Source organism: Anser brachyrhynchus (genome assembly GCF_964034855.1).
Source record: "Anser brachyrhynchus genome assembly, chromosome: 8".
In the NCBI taxonomy this organism is placed as follows: Eukaryota; Metazoa; Chordata; class Aves; order Anseriformes; family Anatidae; genus Anser; species Anser brachyrhynchus.
The window spans coordinates 16,778,035-16,800,199 of record NC_137702.1 but is presented as its reverse complement, the minus strand read 5'-3'; the positions used below and the strand labels follow the sequence as shown (position 1 = coordinate 16,800,199).

General features: G+C 41.2%; 1 protein-coding gene across 3 annotated transcripts in view; it reads right to left on the bottom strand.

The window, feature by feature from the left end:
* RGL1 (ral guanine nucleotide dissociation stimulator like 1) overlaps positions 1–22,165 on the bottom strand; it is an 81,887-nt gene that overhangs the window by 35,048 nt on the left and 24,674 nt on the right. For 2 of the 3 annotated variants that reach the window (XM_080602326.1, XM_080602325.1), the window contains exons 3-4: positions 17,812–18,020; positions 5,892–5,969 (exon numbers count right to left, since the gene is read on the bottom strand). In XM_080602326.1, coding sequence (XP_080458452.1) covers positions 5,892–5,969; positions 17,812–18,020 — 287 coding nt within the window. The remainder of the gene's footprint in view (positions 1–5,891; positions 5,970–17,811; positions 18,021–22,165) is intronic. The other variant, XM_080602327.1, reaches the window with a different exon arrangement.

The window sequence follows — 22,165 nt, the reverse complement described above, 5'->3', positions numbered from 1 at the left end:
CTTGATCTGAGAATGTCTGGCTGAACAGCATACTGCGGGTCTTTCTGTGGGACACATGAAGTCACTAAGGGAACAGCTCTGTAGTTACTCTGTTTTAACTGAGATGCCAATCATTATTTTTCTTTGCTCTTTTAATTATTCTTTTTGCTTGGTTCTGGTTGTTTTCATAACTCTCCCCCTCTTCCTTTGCTTATACTGCCCTGTATTTGACTGCTTCTCATGTAACCGCATTGGTTTCTGCTGTTGTTTTAGCTTAATTGGCTTTACTGGAATGAATGCTGACTGTTGCTCTCCCAAATGAATCTTAACTGCTTCCCACCATGGATTTCCCAAGGCATCAGAAACTTCCAGCGATTTTTATTCCATTTGTCTCGCATTCCTTTGGTGTCTGTTCTCCTGGAGTACAAAGTTTCAGGCCCATTTTTATTTCTGCAGTACTGTAACTGTGCATTCTGCTTTCCAACAGGGCTGTTAACCTCAGTAGGAAGCAAAAGACGAGCTTTCTGTCAGAACAGTCTAAATGCACAAGAAGCCCTGGGACAAGGTTTGTTTATCCCTCTGACAAACTCCAAATACTGCAGTAGGACGTTTTAAGTTTCGGTATTTGCTATTTTAATGAAGAAGCAGAAGGGTAAACATGCAAGGGTAAATAAACATGTGGTAACTGAGTAGTTCCTTAATTTTCTTTATTTGAACTGTTTTGTCCAATTGCTGTGGAATAAAACAATGAGATTTCAGTTTAGCTTTGAGTTGCTTTGTCTGTAGTTTCCAGTCACATGCCACATTCCAAGTTTTAATAACAAATAAATTCCACATTTTGATAATAAAGTAGATGCAACTAGGAGATGACATTCAAGACAACAAAAAAGTCCCAAGTATTTTGATTCATTTCTGTGGCCTGTCATTCACAACCAATGCACTCCGGATAAGCCAAGTGAAGCCAGTAGCAAACGGAAACCATAACCTTATGCTTCGACAGGAGGCTTGAAAGGACTTTTACTGTTACTTGAGCTCATTCAGGATTTAAAAGCCTCAGGACTCAGCCACCTCAGTGCCTGGGACTGTAGAAGAAAGAGAGGTTGAGGCCTTAAATCTCTTTTACTGTTCCTGCTTCCCAGTCAGCTGATCTGAGTACTTTAAGAATCCTCCCCTTTAAATTTTATAACGCTGCACAGGCAAGTCCCCAGAGGTACAGGCTGCTACAATACTTTGTACTTCAAAGGCTTTAGGGTTGTTTCTCTGCCCTCCTCCAGTTCCATCTGGGTATTAGTACCTATCTTATGGGAAAGAAGTGTTCTGCTCCTATAGTACACCAACTCCTTGAATTGTTAGTCGTCTGCCAGCATTCTGATTGCCCAGAAATCGAATTTAACACCATCTTTTAGTATGGGGATGGAAACAAGGCACAAGTTCTTCACAGAACACTTTGCACAGAAAACTCAACCTTTTAGCAGTGAGTTAAAAGTTAACTGAGGAGCTCTTCTACTATGGGGAACAGAGATTACAGTGATCAGGCCATATCACCAAAAGCATTGTTTCTAACTATCTCACATGCAACACGCACAACAGTTTCATGAAGACTGAAGTCCTCAAACGGCCTTAATTGCTTGCCTAGCTGATTCCCTTCCCAGAACATGTCAAGGGGCTTGAAATCTTTCAGACATGATTATCTCATTTAAATTTCCCATCATCACACTGATAAATTTTCATTTATATGTAGCACATGCATGGTTTTACTCTGGGTGTGTTATATCTAGGTATTAGATCTGTGTGTTCTGATTTGTTATATCTATTTATTTTTGAAAGTCAGCAGGAATCCTCAGCTAAAAAGCAAGCAACGAAGAGAGGGAACTCCAAAGACAAGGACCACCCAACAAAGACGAGGAAGCCACTCCGTCCTACCTCGACACAAAGGCACCCTGACCTGCGAATTAGCCCCAGGAGGTTTTGTTTACATGATGCAAGGAAGAATAACAAAAAGGACTGCTAATAACAGAAGACAGAGGGTCAAGTAAGTTACTCCTCACAACTCCCTTATCAGACAAATAAGAGAGGCACAGCGTCGGATTTCTGGGAACATGGGCTGAAGTCCGTCTGACTCAGACAATGCACGGGAGGATGCGACCTTTCTGAACTGTATTCTTTCATACTGAGATCACAAACTTTCTGGCTGACTAAGAGCAGTGAGAACTGTGGAAAGCAAACTACTGAACACGAAATCTACGCTGGGACTTGATCCTAAAAAAAATACATGCAAGGCAGTTTTATTAAGGTCACAAAATATTTCACTGGTCAAAGCTTAATCATCATTCTAACATTGTTTAGATCTTTTTAAAGTTACAGAACTACTGTACTTTCATTTTAACTGCATACTACTGAATACAGTTTTAAAGAAAATGGCAGTAATAATAAAAATCCCAAAAGACGTTGTGTGTTAAACATAATTAAGTCAGATCCCTGTTGAATAAAAAAATAAATCTTTGAGCACTCCTGTGGCCCAAAAATGATAGGAATGATGCTTATGTGCACAGGAGAAAATCCCCGTGGCAGAAAGGATCCTCAGAAGGCAGGTTTCGAGCCTAGCGGAAGTCATCTCAGGTCAGTAACAGCTCTGTGTCACTGAAACAAGTGTGAGAAGTAACTGCTGGCTCAGACCCAGAATTTAGAAACACAAGGATAGTTTATAGCTCCCACAAGCCTCTCAAACGGTACTGTGCCACAAGCCTGCTCAAGCCCTAGCGTAGGGCTTGCAGGTTCTTAGCTATATTAGCACTGGGTGGAATAATGAAACGGTAAAAGAAATTCACATACATCAGACACTTTCCTTCTCAAAATATATCATAACTCTATACCACAAGTACAAAACGAACAGGGAGTTTCAACACAGAAAGTAGTAAACAGTGGGCTTACAGTATACCAAATATGACAAAAATCCTCTCATACATAAGATTTTGCAGAAACCCCTATCGTTTTTTAAAGCTCCATGAGATATTTAGAGTCACGAATTCTCTTCCCAGCATTGTTTTTTCATTTCTGTAGCTTTGTGTGTGTGTGTGTGTGTGTGTGTGTGAAACCAGTCGAAATGATTTAGATTTCTAATGCCTCAAATGGAGCATTCAAACACCAGAATTGTCACAATGGGAGTCTGACGCATGGAGAAGAGCCCTGGCCACAGACTGTGGGACTTCCGAAGAGATATTTTTCCTCTGAGAAATGCAGAGTTAAAGGCAAGAAATAACATTTCTCCAACTCCCATAAAACTGAGAACACACCTATATCATGCAACTCTATTGGAATTATCCCCAGACAAGAGAAAACCTGAACTACTAGAACTACGTGTTTCACAACAGGACTACAAAGCCAGCCTCTTTTCCGGATAGCATTAATCATAGCTAAGAGACAAGTAGCCAGAGCAACTGACAGGTAATGGAGACTTTTAGGTCAGGAAAGTGAATTCACATTTATACAGGATCTGTTAAAATGTGCACATGACACGTAAATTACTTTGTTGATAACTTCATTATTGAGCTTTCTATAAACAAGTAGTTGGGTAACAGGTATCTAATTTAGACATAAAAGATAAAGATTTTTCATGAGGGCCAAAGGATTCATCAGCTGTGATGAATATATTAATGAAAATTGGGTCAGATAAACTCACGAGAAGTTGTGCTACTGTGAGAACTGGAAGACATACCCCATACTTTTGTCATTTGCTGACTGCATGAAGATGGTGCATGACAAAGGGAAGGCAGCAGGGATGCAGCAGGAAGCAGCTAGGCCCGGGGTGAATGACTGACTACGTGCATGTCAGTAGAAAAACAATTTTGTTTTAAAAATATAAAAGCACAAACAAACAAACACAGACAATATGTTCCTACTAAATGGTATTTCAGTTGCGCCCTCACCTTCAGACACAACATCGAATTGATGTTTTGCCCACAGCCTGAGTGACACTAACATCGCGATTACTTCCACCTGTTTTCTCTCCATCTCATAATCAAGCTCCTTCAAGTCTGTGGAAAGGTGGGGGGATTAATCCTGACATGGTTTATATTGGTGAAAGCATCTTCCACATCTTCAGTATAAATCCTTAATCTATTTTGCAAGAAAGGTACTGCTTTAGCTCATATTTTATGGATGGACTGGCTGAAATATGGGGAAGTCAAATGGCCTGCCCAAAGTAGGAAGAGTCCTTAAGAGTTTATTTTGGATGACAGTGTAGGAACCTGCTGGCTGGCTATTATTTCCTTCACCTACAGCCCTATTCTGCCTTCTTGGATCTTGTGACCAAGATTTAATTATCACCTGTTCCTTGATGGGTTCTTCATGGCAAAATGGGAAGAAAGTGTTAACAGCTCTCTCTTATGCCAACCAGGAAACAATCAGAGAATTGGGCTCCGGTGTTGAGTCTCATGGAGCAAGATGAACAGCCCAAACCATTAGAGCTTGTAGCTTTGTGTCTGCAGTGTTAAAAATACTAAATAAATAAATAAAGTAACAAGCACTAATATTTTGCATTAGACTAACTAAAGCCTTTTTTGAGAATCCTTTATCATTTATAAACATTAATTAAGCTCTACATTTCTTCTGCAGTCAATCAAGCATAATTGCTTGTGTTTTCAGAGAAAGTTATTGAAACACTCACAGACAAGGGGGCTTTTACCAATTTATTCATGGTGGTTAAACAAAACAATTTCTACACAGATGACAGAAGGCAAAGTCACCCTACTGTCTGACCACTGCATTCAGACAGTGAAGGACATGAAGGTGTTGGGTATGTTAAAGGAAAATTTCTGGACTGGGGACATTGGAACCATTTTACACCAGACTCAAAACTCCCTGTCCAAAACACATATGCCATCCGAAATGCAGAGAGGTAAGCAGTGTGAAGGGCAGGCTCAGTATTTTAGGAAAGGATGTGATTTGAATCAACAATCTGCCTGAATCCTAGAAATGAAAATACTGCACTGTATTTCTCAGTCTTGACGGGACTGTGTATTTCATGTGATAAAAAAAATAAACAAATCAACATTTTCTCCTATTTCAGAACAAACAGAAACTAAAGTTCTGAGGCCTCTTCTTCAATTACTCCTTACCAAGTCAGTGCACTGAGAAAAGATTGTTGGTTTTTTTTTAATCCAATAGAAGATGAGACAGAATTATAGGAAAACAATCGTGAGTGATGCTGACAAGAATCAAGCTTCTCCACATACTGTAATCAAACATAACCACTTAGATACTTTTTATTGCCACAGCGCATGCAAAGCACACATTATACAGATGTCAAAGTACAAATTCAACACCCAATGTCTAAAAATAAAATGCAGTTTTATATGATGCTAGGAGGATAATAACCAAACCACTTTTTTCCATTTAAACCACATTCCAAAAGAGCTTTGCTATTTTTCTTGCAACATAGGGTGACATCAGAATTTAAATTTCACTCAGAAAGCAACCCTATAAATCATAGGGGAGCTAATGAAGAAGGTGCATGCATACACAAGTTGCTCGAAACAACCTCAGCTTTAGTCTGCAGATGCAGACTATTGCGTTGTAATGCACAATAAAATCAGTCATAAGCGATAACCATTTACTGCTACAGATAAGGCAGGGAAAACAAACACTCCTTGTTTGTTTAATCAACAAAATGTTGGCCTGGATACATTCCTCTCTTGTTCAAATACAAGACAATTTCCCTGACTGACAAATCTCTGGGTTATACCATTTGATATGTCTCCATATGACTGTTGATATTTGGCTTTTAAACAAGCTTGTTTAAGCAAGCAAACAGTACTGTGAATTTTCAAATGAAACAACAGCTATGCTGCCCACATCCTCCTCCAATACTGACTTCTGACTGAGGCTCGCGGTACAGTGAAAACCACACTTACTTCCTGACTACTGTTTTGGATCCGGAGGAATTCTGGCTCCCAACTTCTTCACAGCTTAAGGTCTCCAGGTTACCATACCTGAAAAATGAGATAGGTGTTTAGAGGAACTTCTACTGAATAAAAACAAAGCCCAAGTAATATAGTTCTTACACAATCATCACAAACAACTAAAAAGTGTTTCTAGCTTGAACTACAAACATAGGATCTAACAGTTGGCAAAACTATGGAGCTTGAAGCTTGTTTCATTAAGGAGCAGAAAGTTCCTAAAGAGACGACCAATATTTTCAAACCTAACTTGTTAATTCATATGAAGAAGCCTGCACATGGGAAGAAGCAACCAAAACAATTTCTTTGCTCGAAGCTCCAAGACCCTCTCTGTCAGTTTTCATGCCATCCGTTCCCAGAGTGATATGCCAGTGTGCAATAAGGCTGTACAAACCACTTTTTCTGACTCAATTTCTGTTTCTCTAGTATTTGCCATTCCTTCCAACTCCAGGTGTGATTTCACGCAAGTTTTTCTAGGTGGCAATTGCCTACTTGTGCCAAAAATGTTGACACAGTTGCCATGAGGGGGAATGGTCCACAGCTCTGTGAAAATGCCACTGGAAAAGAAGAAAACAGAGGTGCAGCTCCAACAGCATAAAGCAAAATCTCTTATGTACATACGTAACGCGTGTGCCTTGCAGGCAGGATTATGCACTTCATTTGCAATGGGAGTACCTATTGCTTCAGATACACAGCACCATAAAGAATTTAATGACTCCTTACAGCCAGCTTTAGCGGAGGCACAATTACTCCCAGTTCAGAATAAGACGAGCTGATTTTACACATTCTGTGCTTGAATAACTGTGTTAGTCAGGCACCCGCAATTAATCTGACTAGTTAGGAGAACAAGTGCAGCTTTAACTGTTTGTGCTACAACATTCTAGGAGCATCAGACAAAGAAAATACAGGGGGCTGTTAGTTTGTATAGGGAAGGTTCATGGCAGAACTGCAACAAATCCATCCAAGGTCTTTTGTCTTGAAGGACAGAAGTAAGAGATGGTCGTTTTATGCTCTTTAAAGTATCAGTCTAAGGCTTCATATGTAAGAGCTGCAGATCAGTACAGGAAGACTGTAAAGAACATGTTTTAGCATCCCCATCCCCCACCCTCATACTGATATTCTGCCCTGTCATGCCCTCTCAATCTCAAAACTTCACAATACTTTAAAATAATAAGCGAAGTTTCAACAATCTTATGACAAAGGTTTAATGTTGGAGTATTCCACTACGGATGGGGAGCTGAGGCAGAGATCACTGGTCTGAATACACTGCTCATTCCAGCGTATCACAACGTAAACCCAAACTACTGAACATAAACAAATAATACTCAGATAGCAGCAGCATGGCCACAGTTGTAAGAAGGCCAATTTGGGCTTACTTAACCTTGAGAGTATTGCGGTAAGACAACTTGCATCATTTAAAAATAGACCCTGCATCTCCAGCTACACTGCAGGTAGCCATAACAGAAAAGGATTCGCTCGAGTTGTTACCGTGTATCTGTAGCAAAGCTGAGAGCAAGACCATGGCTGCTTGACCCCAGTAGCTTACTCTGACCACTACACTGTCCCTCATGCAGTGCAAGATCCTAGACCAGAGGCGAAGACTTCAGATATCACAACATTTTTCTGCCCAGGTAAAAAAGCATACCATATGCATAAAAACTTGCAAGCTTAGGTTTTGAAGGGCACAAATTCTTCTCAGTTATAAAGAAACAATCCTGCTGATCCTGTAGGACCGCAGCAGCACAAGAGAAGGCTTTAAGGACTTCTAAAAATTGAAAGGGTCCTCAGCCGTGGAGGTACACACAGGATAAGCCATTTCACCATTGTGATTTTACACATCTAATCCAAACATCTAAAGAAAAACATGCTTAGCCAAACTGACAATGGGGTAAGAATCCACTTCTAAACATGTTGACTAACCCCTTGATCTCCTCAGGATCACAGTGAAGCCTAGCAGAAGCATTCACAGAGGAATCACTACTTGGTGGAAGAACGAATGTCAATTTTGTTCTGAATTATTTTGGTGCATCAATGTCCTCTCCGCTTTCTTCTGTGTTTCCCAAGCATTATCATGCCCTATCCATGCTCCTTTTATTGAGATCAGCACTCTTGAAAAGGTAAAATTGAACAGACCTCTTCTTTCTGACTCTACTGTGCCCAAATTCACCACTAAACCATACCTGGCCTCTCTCAGGTCCCAGTCACACCCTTTCCAATTCAAAGTGAATGCAATTCACTGCTTGAGGTACCACTGCTTTACTGCAAGGACAAAATAAATCAGAGAAGCCTTAGAACAATGCTGCTAAACACCTCCATGAAGCCCATCAATTCACTATGCTGAAGCATAAAGTTCAACCTATTTTTATTTAACTCTGTTGACTTCAATATTTGCACTTGTAGGTCTGTAGATTGCCCTGCATTTCCAAATACTTTAACACTGGGTGACCTATCTTAACAAAAAGGTGCAAAAAGATGGGGGCTAAGGGGCAGGGGACATTTAGAGAACTCTGCTGACACCTTCTCAGTGACGACTGCCCGGGACAGAACCGAGACTTGCTGCTGATACAATGTGCATCACACACTGGGGCAGTTGCTCTTGTCCTGTTGCTCAAAGGAGAGGATTTCACTCCCCACTACCACGTGCTAGGTAAAAATGACTAAAAGAGATCTTAGCCAATACAAAAGACATTCCCACCCCCCCTCCCCCAAGCAAGGAAAGCTCCAGTTCTTGAATAACAACTACATTTTTATATTCTCTTTTCAAAACTTGTCATCAGTTCTTTGAGCAAACTTTATCGTGATGACTCAGAGTAACACCATCCTAATATTGCGTCAAATATAAAATATGTATTTGTAGAACATTAGGCATTTGCATCTAAATCCCACTAGAGATACCCACGCTGATTTTTGCAACATAAATTTATAACACAGTAATAGAAAGCACGCAATTTTCTGTGCAAAACCTGAGAAGTATATAACACTTTGTCACTTTGCCAAATGTAAACCCCTGCCTATCTCTCACCAAAAGGGCTTTGCATGAACAACAGGCCATTAAATATGGGTTAGGAGGAGTTAATGATACATCTGATGCAAAGAACAGTATTTCTGCAGACTTCCACTGCTGTGTTCTCACCAGCTCCTGGACAAAGAGCCATTCACTACCCAGTCTCGTATGAATGCTTTGCATACAAAAAGAGACATGAGAAACAAAAGGATCCTGTAGCGCACAGAACTTTTCAGCCTTGCTTGGTGTTTGGGAAGTTATAGTCTCCACTCAAAAGAACTGACTAAGCAAATGAGACCAGAATGTAATGGGCAGTACTGAATATTTAAGTACTGAAAAATACAGTAGAAAGCACACCCCTGTATCTCTGTTAAGAAGGGAAGGGAACAAGAGGGAGGAAAATACTCTGAGCGACTAGGAAATAAGAAGAAAAGGTGATTCCCTGCAGAAGTGCCCAACAAAGCCCTAAATAATGCTTGTAAGCATCAAAGCAAGCCGTAAATAACCGGAAGCACAGATATTCAGCAAGAATTGTAAAGTGTTTTGAATTATACATTCAGAATCATGGAAATGAGGTCGCTTCTTCAGCTGGTACAAACCACCTGGTATACAGGAAAACAACAGAGGAAAGAATAAAAGCTACAACAGCAGTGAGTCTAATGCCACATGGAACTACTGTCCTAAAATACCTGGATCTGCTAGTGAAGGACCTGTCCCTGCGTGCCTCCTAAACCGTGGTGGACATGAGGAGGGAAGAAGCTCTGGACATAGCCAGAGACTGCTGTGCTGGAGGAAGGAACGGAAAGGCGAGCTGCTCAGACTGTTCCTCCTCGGGAGAATCGTGCAGGAGACACGGCACAAACACCCCAGAGAAAGCTGGGCACAATGGATCAGTTCACCCTACCTGTGGCCAGGGGCTGGGGGGTACAAACTGGAAAGTAACCTCCCAGAGATGTCAGAGCCTGGAAAAACAGAAACAGCAAAAGCAGGTGCTTTGGGAGAGTTCTCTTTACCTTTTCTTACTTTATTGACTGTCCATTTCTGCCTTCCTTGTGCAGAGTGGCCTAAGGACACTCCCCAGCTTGTGCAGTGCCCTCAGTTTACACTTGCCTCCTTATTCTGTCCTACCCAACCAGGTCCTCCTCAAGCCCATCTCCACTCTCCACCTTCACCTTCTTCTCTGTTTACCCTCTTATTAAGCCATCCTCTAGCAAAAGAAATGATCAGAAAATGTAAAACTAACTTCTTACTGCCATTATACTGCTAGGCTTACCCAGCTCCAGCTCCCCACCGAACAGCCTTGATTCCCTTCTCTGTCAACCCCCTGAGACAGGGACCGATGGCTACTTTATATGCTACTGTGCAAGCACAGTGTAGCCCTGCTTTTAAGCACCGCTGCAAGGAACAGGATTACCATGACAAAATAAAATACACAAGGGAGGAACTTGGCTTGCATCTGCTCTCATCTGGACAGCAAAATCCCTTTGGCTTCCATCGCACTCGAGAGCGCTGGATTCCACAGTCCAGCCAGTAGCAGGGGGGAGACTGAAGGCTGGGGCAAGGGCACCCGGCCGTATTCCTACACCCGGTGCCCGGAGCAGCTCATCTTCTCCTGGCTCAGCCTCCCCAGTCCCTTTGCCTCTTTCCAGGAACTTCCATCCTGCATTTCCACATCCAAATGCTGATGAGATTTTTTTTTATTTTTTTTTAACTTTACTACCAACTCCTACCAAAGAGACCATATCAGAATGCATAGTGTTAAACACTTGGCAGGTTTTCAAAGCTGTCTAGTGTGTTTAGATGCCAAACTTCCATGCATACTAAAGGGATGGGGCTGTCCAATTACTCCTAAATAGGTCTGAAAATAGAAGTCATCCCCCTCACTTTTCAACATCCCTGCCAATGACCAAGATTTTGTTTAGTTTGACTTCTATTCTACGTTAAAAAACACACCTTTATAGACTGAATGAAGCCAAAATAATGAAGAGAGCTCCAGTCTCAAATTTAATAAAAAGCAAAAATTTAATTTGAAGCCATGCGGAGGGAAAAAAAAAAAAAAGAACAGATATATTCACAGTCTCCAAGAAATGCTAGAAGTTACTCAGAGAGCAAATAGCACATCTCTGGTTATATTAAAGAACAGGAATTACCAAAGAGCACGATTTAAAGCCCACTACCACAAGCTCTAAGAATCCAGTAAGCCCCTTCTGAGCGATACAGGGGGAACTGTATCTGTCTTAAAAATACTGTGAACTTTCTCTTAACAATTTTAAACCTTTTCATATGCCTTGCTTGACATTTTCTGTGTCTCTACTCACTGCACTGGATGCGGTGCCTTTAGAAACGTTTCTCTCTGCCCAGGCGGTTTGTGCATTTCTGTGATGACAACAGCAGCACAGGATGTGGGAGCCCAAGACACCGCAAGCAGGAGCACCATGCAACTGTGTGACTCCTGCCGCACACTAACTGAACCCATGTGTTTTTGGCTTTGGGAGGGCTTCCTACTGGCCCCCTATGTCATGTGAAGAGGAATTAAGGCACTGTAAGCAACGTGCGTGTCCCTTTACCTCATCCTGCCGTGCTGGGAGGGAGATAACTGCCAACTCCTCCACAGCCGGGCCAGAAATGAAGCCAGCAGTGTGCAGCCCAGCAAGTCTCCTCCCGAGCACGAATGGCTGCAGAGCCTCACATACTTACAAGCTGACCACTGCTTTAGCACAGAAAGGCCCAAGTTGGATAAAAGGTCTTGCCCAGATTTCACAAAACATCCCCACAGTGCAAACCTATTTAATGAAAGCACATCATTCTGAATTATTCACACCTATACGGAACTCTTTTTTTTTTTTCCTGTCCTAATACTTAAGTTTATCTAAAATATAGCACGTTTTTTTATTCACCTCTATCACTCAGACAAGAGCATTTCAGCTTTATGGGACAGAATAAATGTTTCATGCCCCAAATTCAGTTAATGCTTGCACTGCTTGGTCAGGATGCTCTGCAGACCACATCAAATGGTTAATGAGTATTTTTCCCCACGCTTAGGGTATAAAACATCCAGCCTTCCCAGGACACCTGTCCAAGAGCCCCAGGACTCTTTGTTTAATCAGAATTTGTGCAGACACCCCTGTGGCACTCGCAGCAAGGGGTGCATCTGCAGCACATCCAAAGGGAACTGACTGCACTGAGAGCTACCCAGCTTCCACAGGAATTTCTGGGCAAGTCTGTAAATGCATATATACCCACGGACAGCACACCCCACAGCTAGGAGATGCGGGTGCTGCTCCCTCCCACGCTGTGTCACAGAGCTGCTCCCCTGTAGAAAGCTGGATGGGCCTTTTTGGAGTTGGCCACGTTGCTGTTCTTCCTAATGCCAACAAAAAACAAGGGCTCAGCACTGCCAGCCACAGTTGTTCCCTTACACCACAAGCCTGCTCTATCACCAGGAATAAGAAACGGGGCTCAAGCTCTCCACGTGAAGCTCGAATTGACAACTAATGCCAAAAATATTACTTGCTTTTGCTGAGAGCCTTTGTTATCCCTTTTGACTTCACTGGAGAAGAAAATACAAGTATTTATAAACAAAGATTATGCACTGACACCCAACTTTGTCTCTGTACTGTTGTTAAGAAGTATTACTAACAAGAAAGTTGCAAAAATGTAAACCCTTTGATATTTATTCTACACTAATATAAAGACCAGAACTGAGCTGGTTAAATTCAATGACTATCCATTTCTCTTTTTATTTTTCCTTTTAACATCTGTTTTTCTTTGCAGGTTCATATTCCACAGCTGCATGTAAATCATTCTAACTTTTACAGTTTAAATTGAGTCTATCTTTTGTCCCAACCCATAGAAGTCTGGATTATCCATGATATTTGAAAAACCAAGAGAAACATCCATGGACTCTTAAACATTATACTCCTGAGATTTGTGAGAGGGGAAGGAAGTGGTGACCTCCTAGGATTTCCTGAGGATTCTTTCATTTATTACAAAAAGCTGGGGATAACACTGACAAGGTCAAGCAGCCTACATGTCCCTCCTCTGATGGCTACGTTATGATTTGCTCTGAGAGGTATATAAGCCAGAGAGAGATCAGAATTGGGCTCGGAAAAGTAAGTTCTGTTCTGTGGATAATTTTTTTCCCTGTGTTTTCCTTCCCTCTTATGACGTTTTCACCTCTTTAAATCCACATTGGAAGAGGAGGGCAGACACCTATCCTCCTGACTTGCTGCTGCTCTAAACAACCTGACTGCCCAAACAATCTGAACTTCCCCTATTCTCCCTTCATACCCTCAAAGCCAACCCCACAGGGTTGTTGTTCTCTTAAAGCAGAGCTGCTGCCACAGCAGTGTGTTACCAAAAGCTCTGAAGGGACAGGAGCTCAATCTCTTCAAATCCAGAAGACCATGAGGACACAGCAGTGCACAACATCGGGTCAGGATCTTTCCTCTCAATCAACAGCCAAGAAGGCTATGAATAGTGAAGGCCTCATCTTCAGAAGAAGACTCGTATTTTCCTGTTTCTCTGCTTGAACGCTCAAATTACATCCATTACAGAATAGCCATGCACAGATTTCAAAGCTAAGAATTCTGTCGAAGAAATTAGTCCTGTCTGCTCAACTTCTTTCCTAACCAATGCTGGTTTTCTTGCTCCTCTGATACCTGCCTGAGAACATGAAAGAAAGACTCTTAAGTTAGACATGCCACTTCTTTTGTGCTGCAATCTAACTGTAATGTTACAGATGTAATGCCCAGATATGAAAATATTAAGAACTTAATTGCAGAGTTAACTGAGCTAAATTGCACCAACTATACAATTTACAGCTACCTTTACTACATTTCACAGGAGCCCAAAGATTTTAGGTGTCTCATGACCAGTGACTCTCAGAGAATGAGTAATTACTTTCTCCAGGCTGTTTTTAAAATCCTATCATTAATGCCTACATTTCCAAAAAAAAAAAAAAAAAAGCAAAAACAAAAAACTACATAGAAGTAGAAACTAAAGCACATGATGCATGAACTTCATAATGATCTTGACTTCTTTCCTTGCTCAAATTCCTGATATTTGAGTATCTGATTCTATGGCTTTGGTGTTTTACTAATTTTGTACATTTCTATTTTTAGTTTGCTATGATCCTTTTCTCTAGGGGAAAATACAGAAAGAAAACAGAACCATTTATCTAGAGGACTTACTAATGTCAGTGCAAAAGCAGGATTCCCAAAAGACTTTTCATCATCCTTATAGCCATGCAGCCTAGCAGATTTTGAACATTTTAATGGCTAGTGATGAAATACCACAAAACAATCAAAAGCATAACAAGGCTCACTGACTGTAGGATGGACTGTTGTTTCAGTGCACCCCCTTTGTCCCCAATCCCAAGTTTAAAATTCTTCAATCCTCAATTACAGAGAGATTATTTAATTATTTCAGTATTCTTTCAAGGGCTGAATCGACAGTTCTGGAGAGTGATGCTTCCTATTAAACAAAGGCAGAGAAGCTCGAGGAGCGGCACCACAGCCGATAGCCACTTCCCGTGCCTTGGAATCACAGAATCAGTAAGGTTGGAAAAGACCTCCAAGATGATCTGGTCCAACCATCACCCTACCACTATCACCCACCTTTCCTTGAACACCCCCAGGGACGGTGACTCCACCACCTCCCTGGGCAACCCGTTCCAATGCCTGACCGCTCTTTCTGAGAAGAAATGTCTCCTCATTTCCAACCTGAACCTCCCCTGGCACAAATTGAGGCCATTCCCTCTAGTCCTATCACTAGTTACCTGTGAGAAGAAGCCGACCCCCAGCTCCCCACACCTTCCTTTCAGGTAGTTGTAGAGAGCAATGAGGTCTCCCCCGAGCCTCCTCTTCCCCAGACTAAACAACCCCAGTGCCCTCAGCCACTCCTCACAGGACTTGTGTTCCAGGCCCTTCTCTGGACACGTTCCAGGGCCTCGATGTCCTTCTTGTAGTGAGGGGCCCAAAGCTGAACACAGCACTCGAGGTGCGGCCTCACCAGAGCTGAGTACAGGGGGACGATCACCTCCCTCGTCCTGCTGGCTGCACTGTTCCTGATAAAAGCCAGGTCCCTCTGCAGGGCCTTCCTACTCTCTGGCAGATCGACACTTCCCCTCAACTTGGTGTCATCTGCAAACTTACTGAGGGTGCACTCAATTCCCTCATCCAAGTCATCAATAAGGATATTAAAGAGCATGGGCCCCAACACCGACCCCTTAGCCCAGCCCTCCAGCAGCTTGGCCTTTGGCAGAGCCACCCAGAATGCCCACTGACCCCAGCAGGATCAGGCCTCCAGCAGAGAAACAACACTCGTGCACGAAACAATCACCTGTCCCATAAGAGTGCTACCTACACTAAGTCCTCTGCCAAGCAGCACACCAAGCGGGGCCAGCACCATGAGAGCCCTTTCCTAGTCGTGCGCAGGGGCTTCACGCACACCGAAGAGCCAGCCCTCCATCAAGGGCCCAGGCAGCCTCCGCAGACCAAGAACGTTTCCCTGAATCCATCACTTCAGTGGTCACCCAGCTTAACAGACTTGATGAAAGATTCTGAATTTGCTTGTCAGATAATTGGGGCCTTTTATAATTTATGCCAAGTAAATAAGAACCATATTTGTACTGCTCTTTGTGTAGCAGGCTGCTGCCTCCTGAACAGAGTGAAAAATATCCAGATGTGGACATGTAAAAAACAAGCTCAAACTCCAAAACTGTCATGTGGGGTAAAACCCTTCTTCTCTCTTTGCCTCAGTACGCTCCTAAACATCCGCCTAACAGTCTACTCCTCTCCCTCTTTGTCTCTATAATCTTTTGACAGCAGAGGGGCTTCAGGGCGGGGGCTGTTGCAAACACTTTTAGGCATGTTTGTAGAGTGATTTGGAAAATGAAGTCACAGTCTCAGGTGGGATATTTATTTGCCTTACCAAAATACCTCACTAACAGACAAGTAAGAAAAGAAATCACCAAAAAAACAAAACAAAACAAAACTCTGTTGAACTGGATGGCAAACACACATAAAGATGTTTTCTGAGCACTTAAACATGATATATGAACACACTTCCAGAGACAAAATAAGTTACTTGAGTTTTACGCAAGAGCCTTTAATTGAAAAGATGTGTGTAGCTTCAGGTTTAAAGCCACCTTTGTTGACTAATTCACATTATATAAGCTAGTTGCAAATTCTCATTGATTACAGAAAGAAAATTTCCCCAGATGCATATCAATCAATACATAAGAACCCCAAAAGAGCTGTATGGCAATCCAGCAACACAGAGAAAAAAAAAAAAAAAGGCATTGTTACGGGAATAGTATTTAAAATCGCCATTTTGGGCAACACATAATTGCAAAGGCTATTATTTTATTTATTCAAAATTTTAAAAAGTTTCTTCTGTCAAAAACGTATCTTTAAAAAAATAATTCAATTAAATTATATAGGAAACATTACTGGTTGAAAGTGACAATGTAGATGCATACAACTATTGGTTTCTCTGACAAATTTGAGACTCCTTGGTAATTAACATCCTTATGGAGTCAGAGATTCTCATGACACATTGTCATTCAGCCATCCAGCTCTGCTTTAATGTTACTAGAATTGCACAACCTCAGTGCCTTTCACATGCTATTCTTCAAAAGACGCATATGTCCAAAACATAAAACCCAAAACTGAGGGTATAGAAAGAATAACGCATTCAAAAGAAGGAATCCCTCAGCATCCTTTTATTCCTACATATATGCCCAATCAATTTTTGTTGCTTTTTATGTCCTACATCACAATTTATATGGACTGAGAAGTAAAGCTCACTGTAGTATATCTAACTGTACAGTCTGCTTCCATGGATGGCTTCTCTTTCCTCATCTGACTTCTTATCTGGCTGTGAAGTTGCTGCATTTGAGCAAACACAGTTATTATTACAATCGCAGCAGGCCTGGCAGTTAGGCACTTCAATAACATTATTAATTGAGCCACATAACATTCCTACAAAACAAGTGGTATTATGCTCCTTTTCAGACATAAAGGAAAAGCACAGATAACTTATCCATGCCTTGTTCCTTATCTACCTAGTGGGAGAGAGAAAATTAAAACCTAGGAGTTCTAATGCCAGTCCTCCAACTGCTATATGCCAAAATAACTGTTTCTGTCCATCATTCAGTTTTGAAAATGAAATAGATACGATACTTCCAAAAAATAAAAAAATTTAAAAAAATCACCTCTGACCTAGCCACATCTCAATTACAATTTCAGGTGAGAAAAATAATGCTAAATGTTCTAAGCTTTTATACAGATATAGCAGACGTGATTTAAAAGCCTTGCCATAAAACTACTGAGGCATCACGGAGTTCCTTTTTGGAACAAGGAGTTCCAAAAAATCATGACTGCATGTTCATATGAAGTAGCAGAAGTGGATGGTGCATTTTTGCCTACTTTTTTACAATCCCTGTTTCAAATCAGTAGGCCTCAAAAAAACGAGAGTTATTTATGAAAACGCTAGTGCTCAGCAAAACATATGAATCTATGCTAGGTATGACTTTGCAGCACACTTTTTTTTTTGTGTGTGTGTGTGTGATTAAATCTAGGTTAATTTTCTTGTGCTGGTCCCAGTTTGGTTCCCTAGCAGCCAGACATGGCACATTTTCCTGACATGGGAATATTTTCCTACCAGGCTTTGATGAGAATTAGAATATAAGCAGCATACATTTACACATTTTATATCTACACTGGAATTCTGAATCTTGCAGTATTCTTGACATCTGTCCATTGGGTTATTCAGTTCACGTCCAACGAAAGTAATGGAAGAAATTTCTGACAACGTCTCCCTGTCACATAAATGACAGCTCAGATTCCACCATCCACTGGCTCTTACCTGTCAAGGAGAAGCTCTAGTACTTCCTTAGTAGAAGCAAAGCCCCTGTATGTTGAGAGAAAGATACTGATGTAGGTAAAATCATTATCCCCAAAAGCTGTCAGAAGGTTCTCCACAAGTTTCTCCAAAGTTCCAGCTTTTATTGTCCTGATCTTACATGTTTCATACTGGCTGACAGTATGTCCTGGAGGTAACTGGTCCCCTTCAACCTACAAAGTTAAAGCAAAGACAAAACACACAAATCAGACAGAAGCCAAATCCCTCACACAGTCATCACACTAAAACAGATTAAATTTCATCTTTTCACAGGGACAGTTAGTTGGTAGCCCATCTTTAGTTACTATTTTTTGTAGATTTAGTTACTATATTTTGTAGATTTGGGCTCACCAAACACTGTATCAAATAACAGAGGTTATTTAGTAAGTTGATTTCTCTGACATGTTCCACAGAATATTCAATATTTTGACTGCTATCAAGTTATCTTGTGATCCCACCATATATATTATGTAAAAGAAAGTTCATTATCCCACAAAGATTAACATTGCTAGAGGAAACAATAGTGGTGATTCACAGTCTCACTTAACTTCTGAATAACCACTAAAACTGACCACAGTTAAACTAGCGTCAGAACTTGTGATTCCTTTGCTGCAAATACCAGCTTGGGGCTGATACAAAACCTAAGGTCATGAGCACATTCGGACACTAAGCCTTTCATGAGGGCAAAGAAAGTATCAAAGACATCTTGCAAACGTGCCATTATAACACTTCAGTTATCTCCTACAGTTCTTGGTTGTCACAGTACTTGTCAACTAATCACACGTTTGGGCTTTTTGGCTTGGTTGTTTGTTGCGGGGGGGTGGGTGGATGGTTTTGGTTTTTTTTGTCAGCATTTGCTTTTACTGCTTAGAGCCTGCTTCACATCTGAAAGAACAAGAAATATTCCCTTAGAATTCCTACTTAGAGGACAATTCAAAAAATTATGTTTGTGACTGATTTAAATACTTATCTTGACGAAAAGCCTTAAAAGCAGGATTATAAATTATACGAGCAAACAAAAATAAACACCAAAAAAAAAAGAGGAAATTTCTCTTTAGCGGTTGAATAGGCTATCTGTGGAAAGGAATGTTCAACAAGACCACTGATACAGAAATGGCTGAGCCCTACAGAGGCAGCATCAGGAATAGTACAGCTTCCCTTCTGCTGCTGTTATTTAACAGGAACCAAACTGTCCTCAGCTTGAGAACATGCTGTGACGCACCTGCTCCACTACCTTGATGGCAATTACATGCATAATGACTATTTAATCACTGTAATCACACAGCACCAATACTGTAACAAAAAAAAGCTGTTTCCCTTGAGAGAAAGATGGCCTCATCCTACCTGAGGGTTTGCAATCACAAACGAAAAGAAAAACCCTGTCAAAGATCCCCAGACATCACCATGATTTTTGTACATGAACTTGTTCACATTCACTGAGCTCAGAAAATGTTCTGTTCAAAGCAAATACGTATGTATCTAGGATTAACAGGATTTTACAAAGGCAAAATAATGTCATCATGAAATATTTTAAGATTGTGAAAACCGATTCTTAAATCTGTTTAGGTTAATTATATCAGTTGAAAAATACTACAAGACATAAACTTTTACTTGTCAAGAACAGACAAGAACCAAGCTTAGTCTTTGTGTCATCAATTCTCCTTCAGTCTCAGAACAAAAACCAAGGAGTTCAACCCATTTTCAGCGTAGCATTATTGCTCTGCAGATTTCCTTCTCATATGTGCACTCACAGCAAGCTTTCAGCTGGGACTGCTGTGATGATGCTCTCCTGAATCACAGCCTTCCTTACCCAGCTAACAGCTCCTTCTGCATCCTGAAGATGATGATGATTCATATCATCATGCCAGATTTCCCAGAGAAGCTTTACAGTAACATTTTACAATTTAACAGCTCTTCTGGGTTTTGAATATTGAGTCCGTGTTCAAATGGGAGCAGAATGATCAATGCCACATACTCCCCCAAGTAACAATTTAAGACATGTTTTGGGTTTCTGTGTGGCTCCTTGACAACACGTCTCAAATTCACCCTGAAGAATCGCCTCCCGGGCTAAATATGAGGTTCAGGCACAAGGCCATTTTGACCAGAGATTGTGCTTCAGAAATTATCTAATAAGGGATGAGTTAGAAATGAGGCTAAATGTTAGAACAACACCTTGGTACTAGACTAAAGACTTGAGGATACCGCATTAATGACTTACAGGTGTTAAAGACTCTGGATTGGTATACTGGCAAAACAAAAAAGAAAAAGAAGTAAGCTATTTATGAAGTAATTAGGAATGGATAGCCTATTTCACATTAATAGCACTAACTTCCATTGCTTTTCAACTGTTTATCACAGATAACCCTTCTTCTCTTCAGCAATATAGACATCCTTAATGAGTCTAAAGCTCTGCTGCTCCTGCACTAGGACATTTCCCAGCTTAGAAGGTCCAGCAACTTCTCGGTATAACACTAAAATACAACCTACTAAAACAGAGTAGAAAATGGAAGAAAAAAATGGGCATAATAGCTTCTGCATCTCTAAATACTACAGATAATTATTTATTTCTAGCAGTACCCCACAATGTTCCAGACCTCCTAGCAAGAAATGGTTCCAGACACTAGGTTTTAGTAGAAAAGTGCCTGTGTGTGTGCAGGAAGCAGTGGACTATACGGGAGCATCTTGTAGGACCAAGCCACCAGGACCTCTCAACAGAGCGTGAAGACCACTGGTTCAGCTGGCAAGCTGAGGTCCCAGGAGAGGCAGCCATATCTCAGCAGTAAGGTGGCACCATTTCACAGAGGGTCTGTGCCACCAAACAAAGCCGTTCCGGGGGCCCTCTTCTGCCCACCCGCTGCCATGCTTTTGAGCTGGTTTTCGTGCAGCCACGCAAGGAACTGGGCTACAAAAGTGTTCCAGCTAAAGCTGAGCCCTTCATGGCTCTTGGTGGGGTCAAGCATAACCCAGACCAGTTGCCCAACCTTTTTTACCCATGGCTGCAGCATCACATAGGCCAGCATAGTGAAAATGAGCTTGGGTTCAAGGAGTAAGACAATTCCTGGAAGCGCTGCAGGTTTACCTCTGCAACAACAAAATTACAGGCTGGGTAACAGTCTCGTGTCATGAACCGATTCATGCATTTTATAACTAGACAGGGCAATGCACAAGCCTGCTGCACCAAAACCCACAGCAACGTCAATGCAGCCCCACAGGGAATGATTGAAACTACACCAGAGTAACTTGCAAAATTCTGTTCCACAGGTCCTGTGGCTGTTTTAAAGGTATATAACGTTATATATCTCATTTAAAGGTGTGCATATTATTATATCTAACCCCACCATTACAGAAACACCTAAAAGGATATGTTGTTACTATCACTATACACCTCCATTCAAATTTCCACTAAGCAAAAATTGCTTAGAAAAAAATCTATTGCTGACCTTTCATCTTATGATTAAAACATCATTTTGAAAATAACTAGTTACACAACATAACCTCTTTCAAACACAGAATAAAGTCTGCACCACAGCACTTTGCCATTAGTCTTTCACCCAGCAGATTTCCCCGCTCCATGACAGGCTGAATGAAGGCTGTCTTCTCCTCCCCTCTCATTCACTGATGTGAACGTGTACTAAGCAAGGACAGAATCTGCTTCCAAGATTGATACACGCTCCTTTAAATTCTCCTTTAATTGCAACTTGCCGAAGACATCATGTTAGGAGAAGCTTGTTATTTTTTTTTATACATATATAAAACAAAACAACAAAAAAACCCTACACACAAACAACGAACAACAAAAAACCCTCCAAATCCTGAAAATCTAAAACTAAGTTTGTCAGCAAGACATGAAACTGCTAGAAATCCTTTTAAGACACTTTTAGGGATTGTTTGTATTTGTATTACTTTAGTAAGCTTGCCTGTAAGTTTAAAAGGAAAAAGGACTTGGCAGACTTTCAGAATAAGACATTGTGGGCTGAGCTAGCATGCTAACAGGAAACTGCTCAGTCTGGATTTAATCAAGAGGCCATCTCTTCACTGACATAAGCAGGCTACCCAAAGGCAAGAGTTTTTGTGTTTGTTTTTGCATTGACTGCCTGCGCAGAGGCATACTGTAACTATTGCTATTAAAAGATTTTCCTAAAGCTCTTTGCAAGTTTTGACAGTGGCACACGGTGATCGCTGTTATGTGGTACCAATTGAAGCCACCAGAAGGTTTGCTCTGTTTCCCTCTCCTTCCTTTTGTCTCCATCAACAACACATGCAGCAGCCTAACAAAGGTCCTAGACCCCAACATCTCACAGATTCAGCAAGTTTTCTT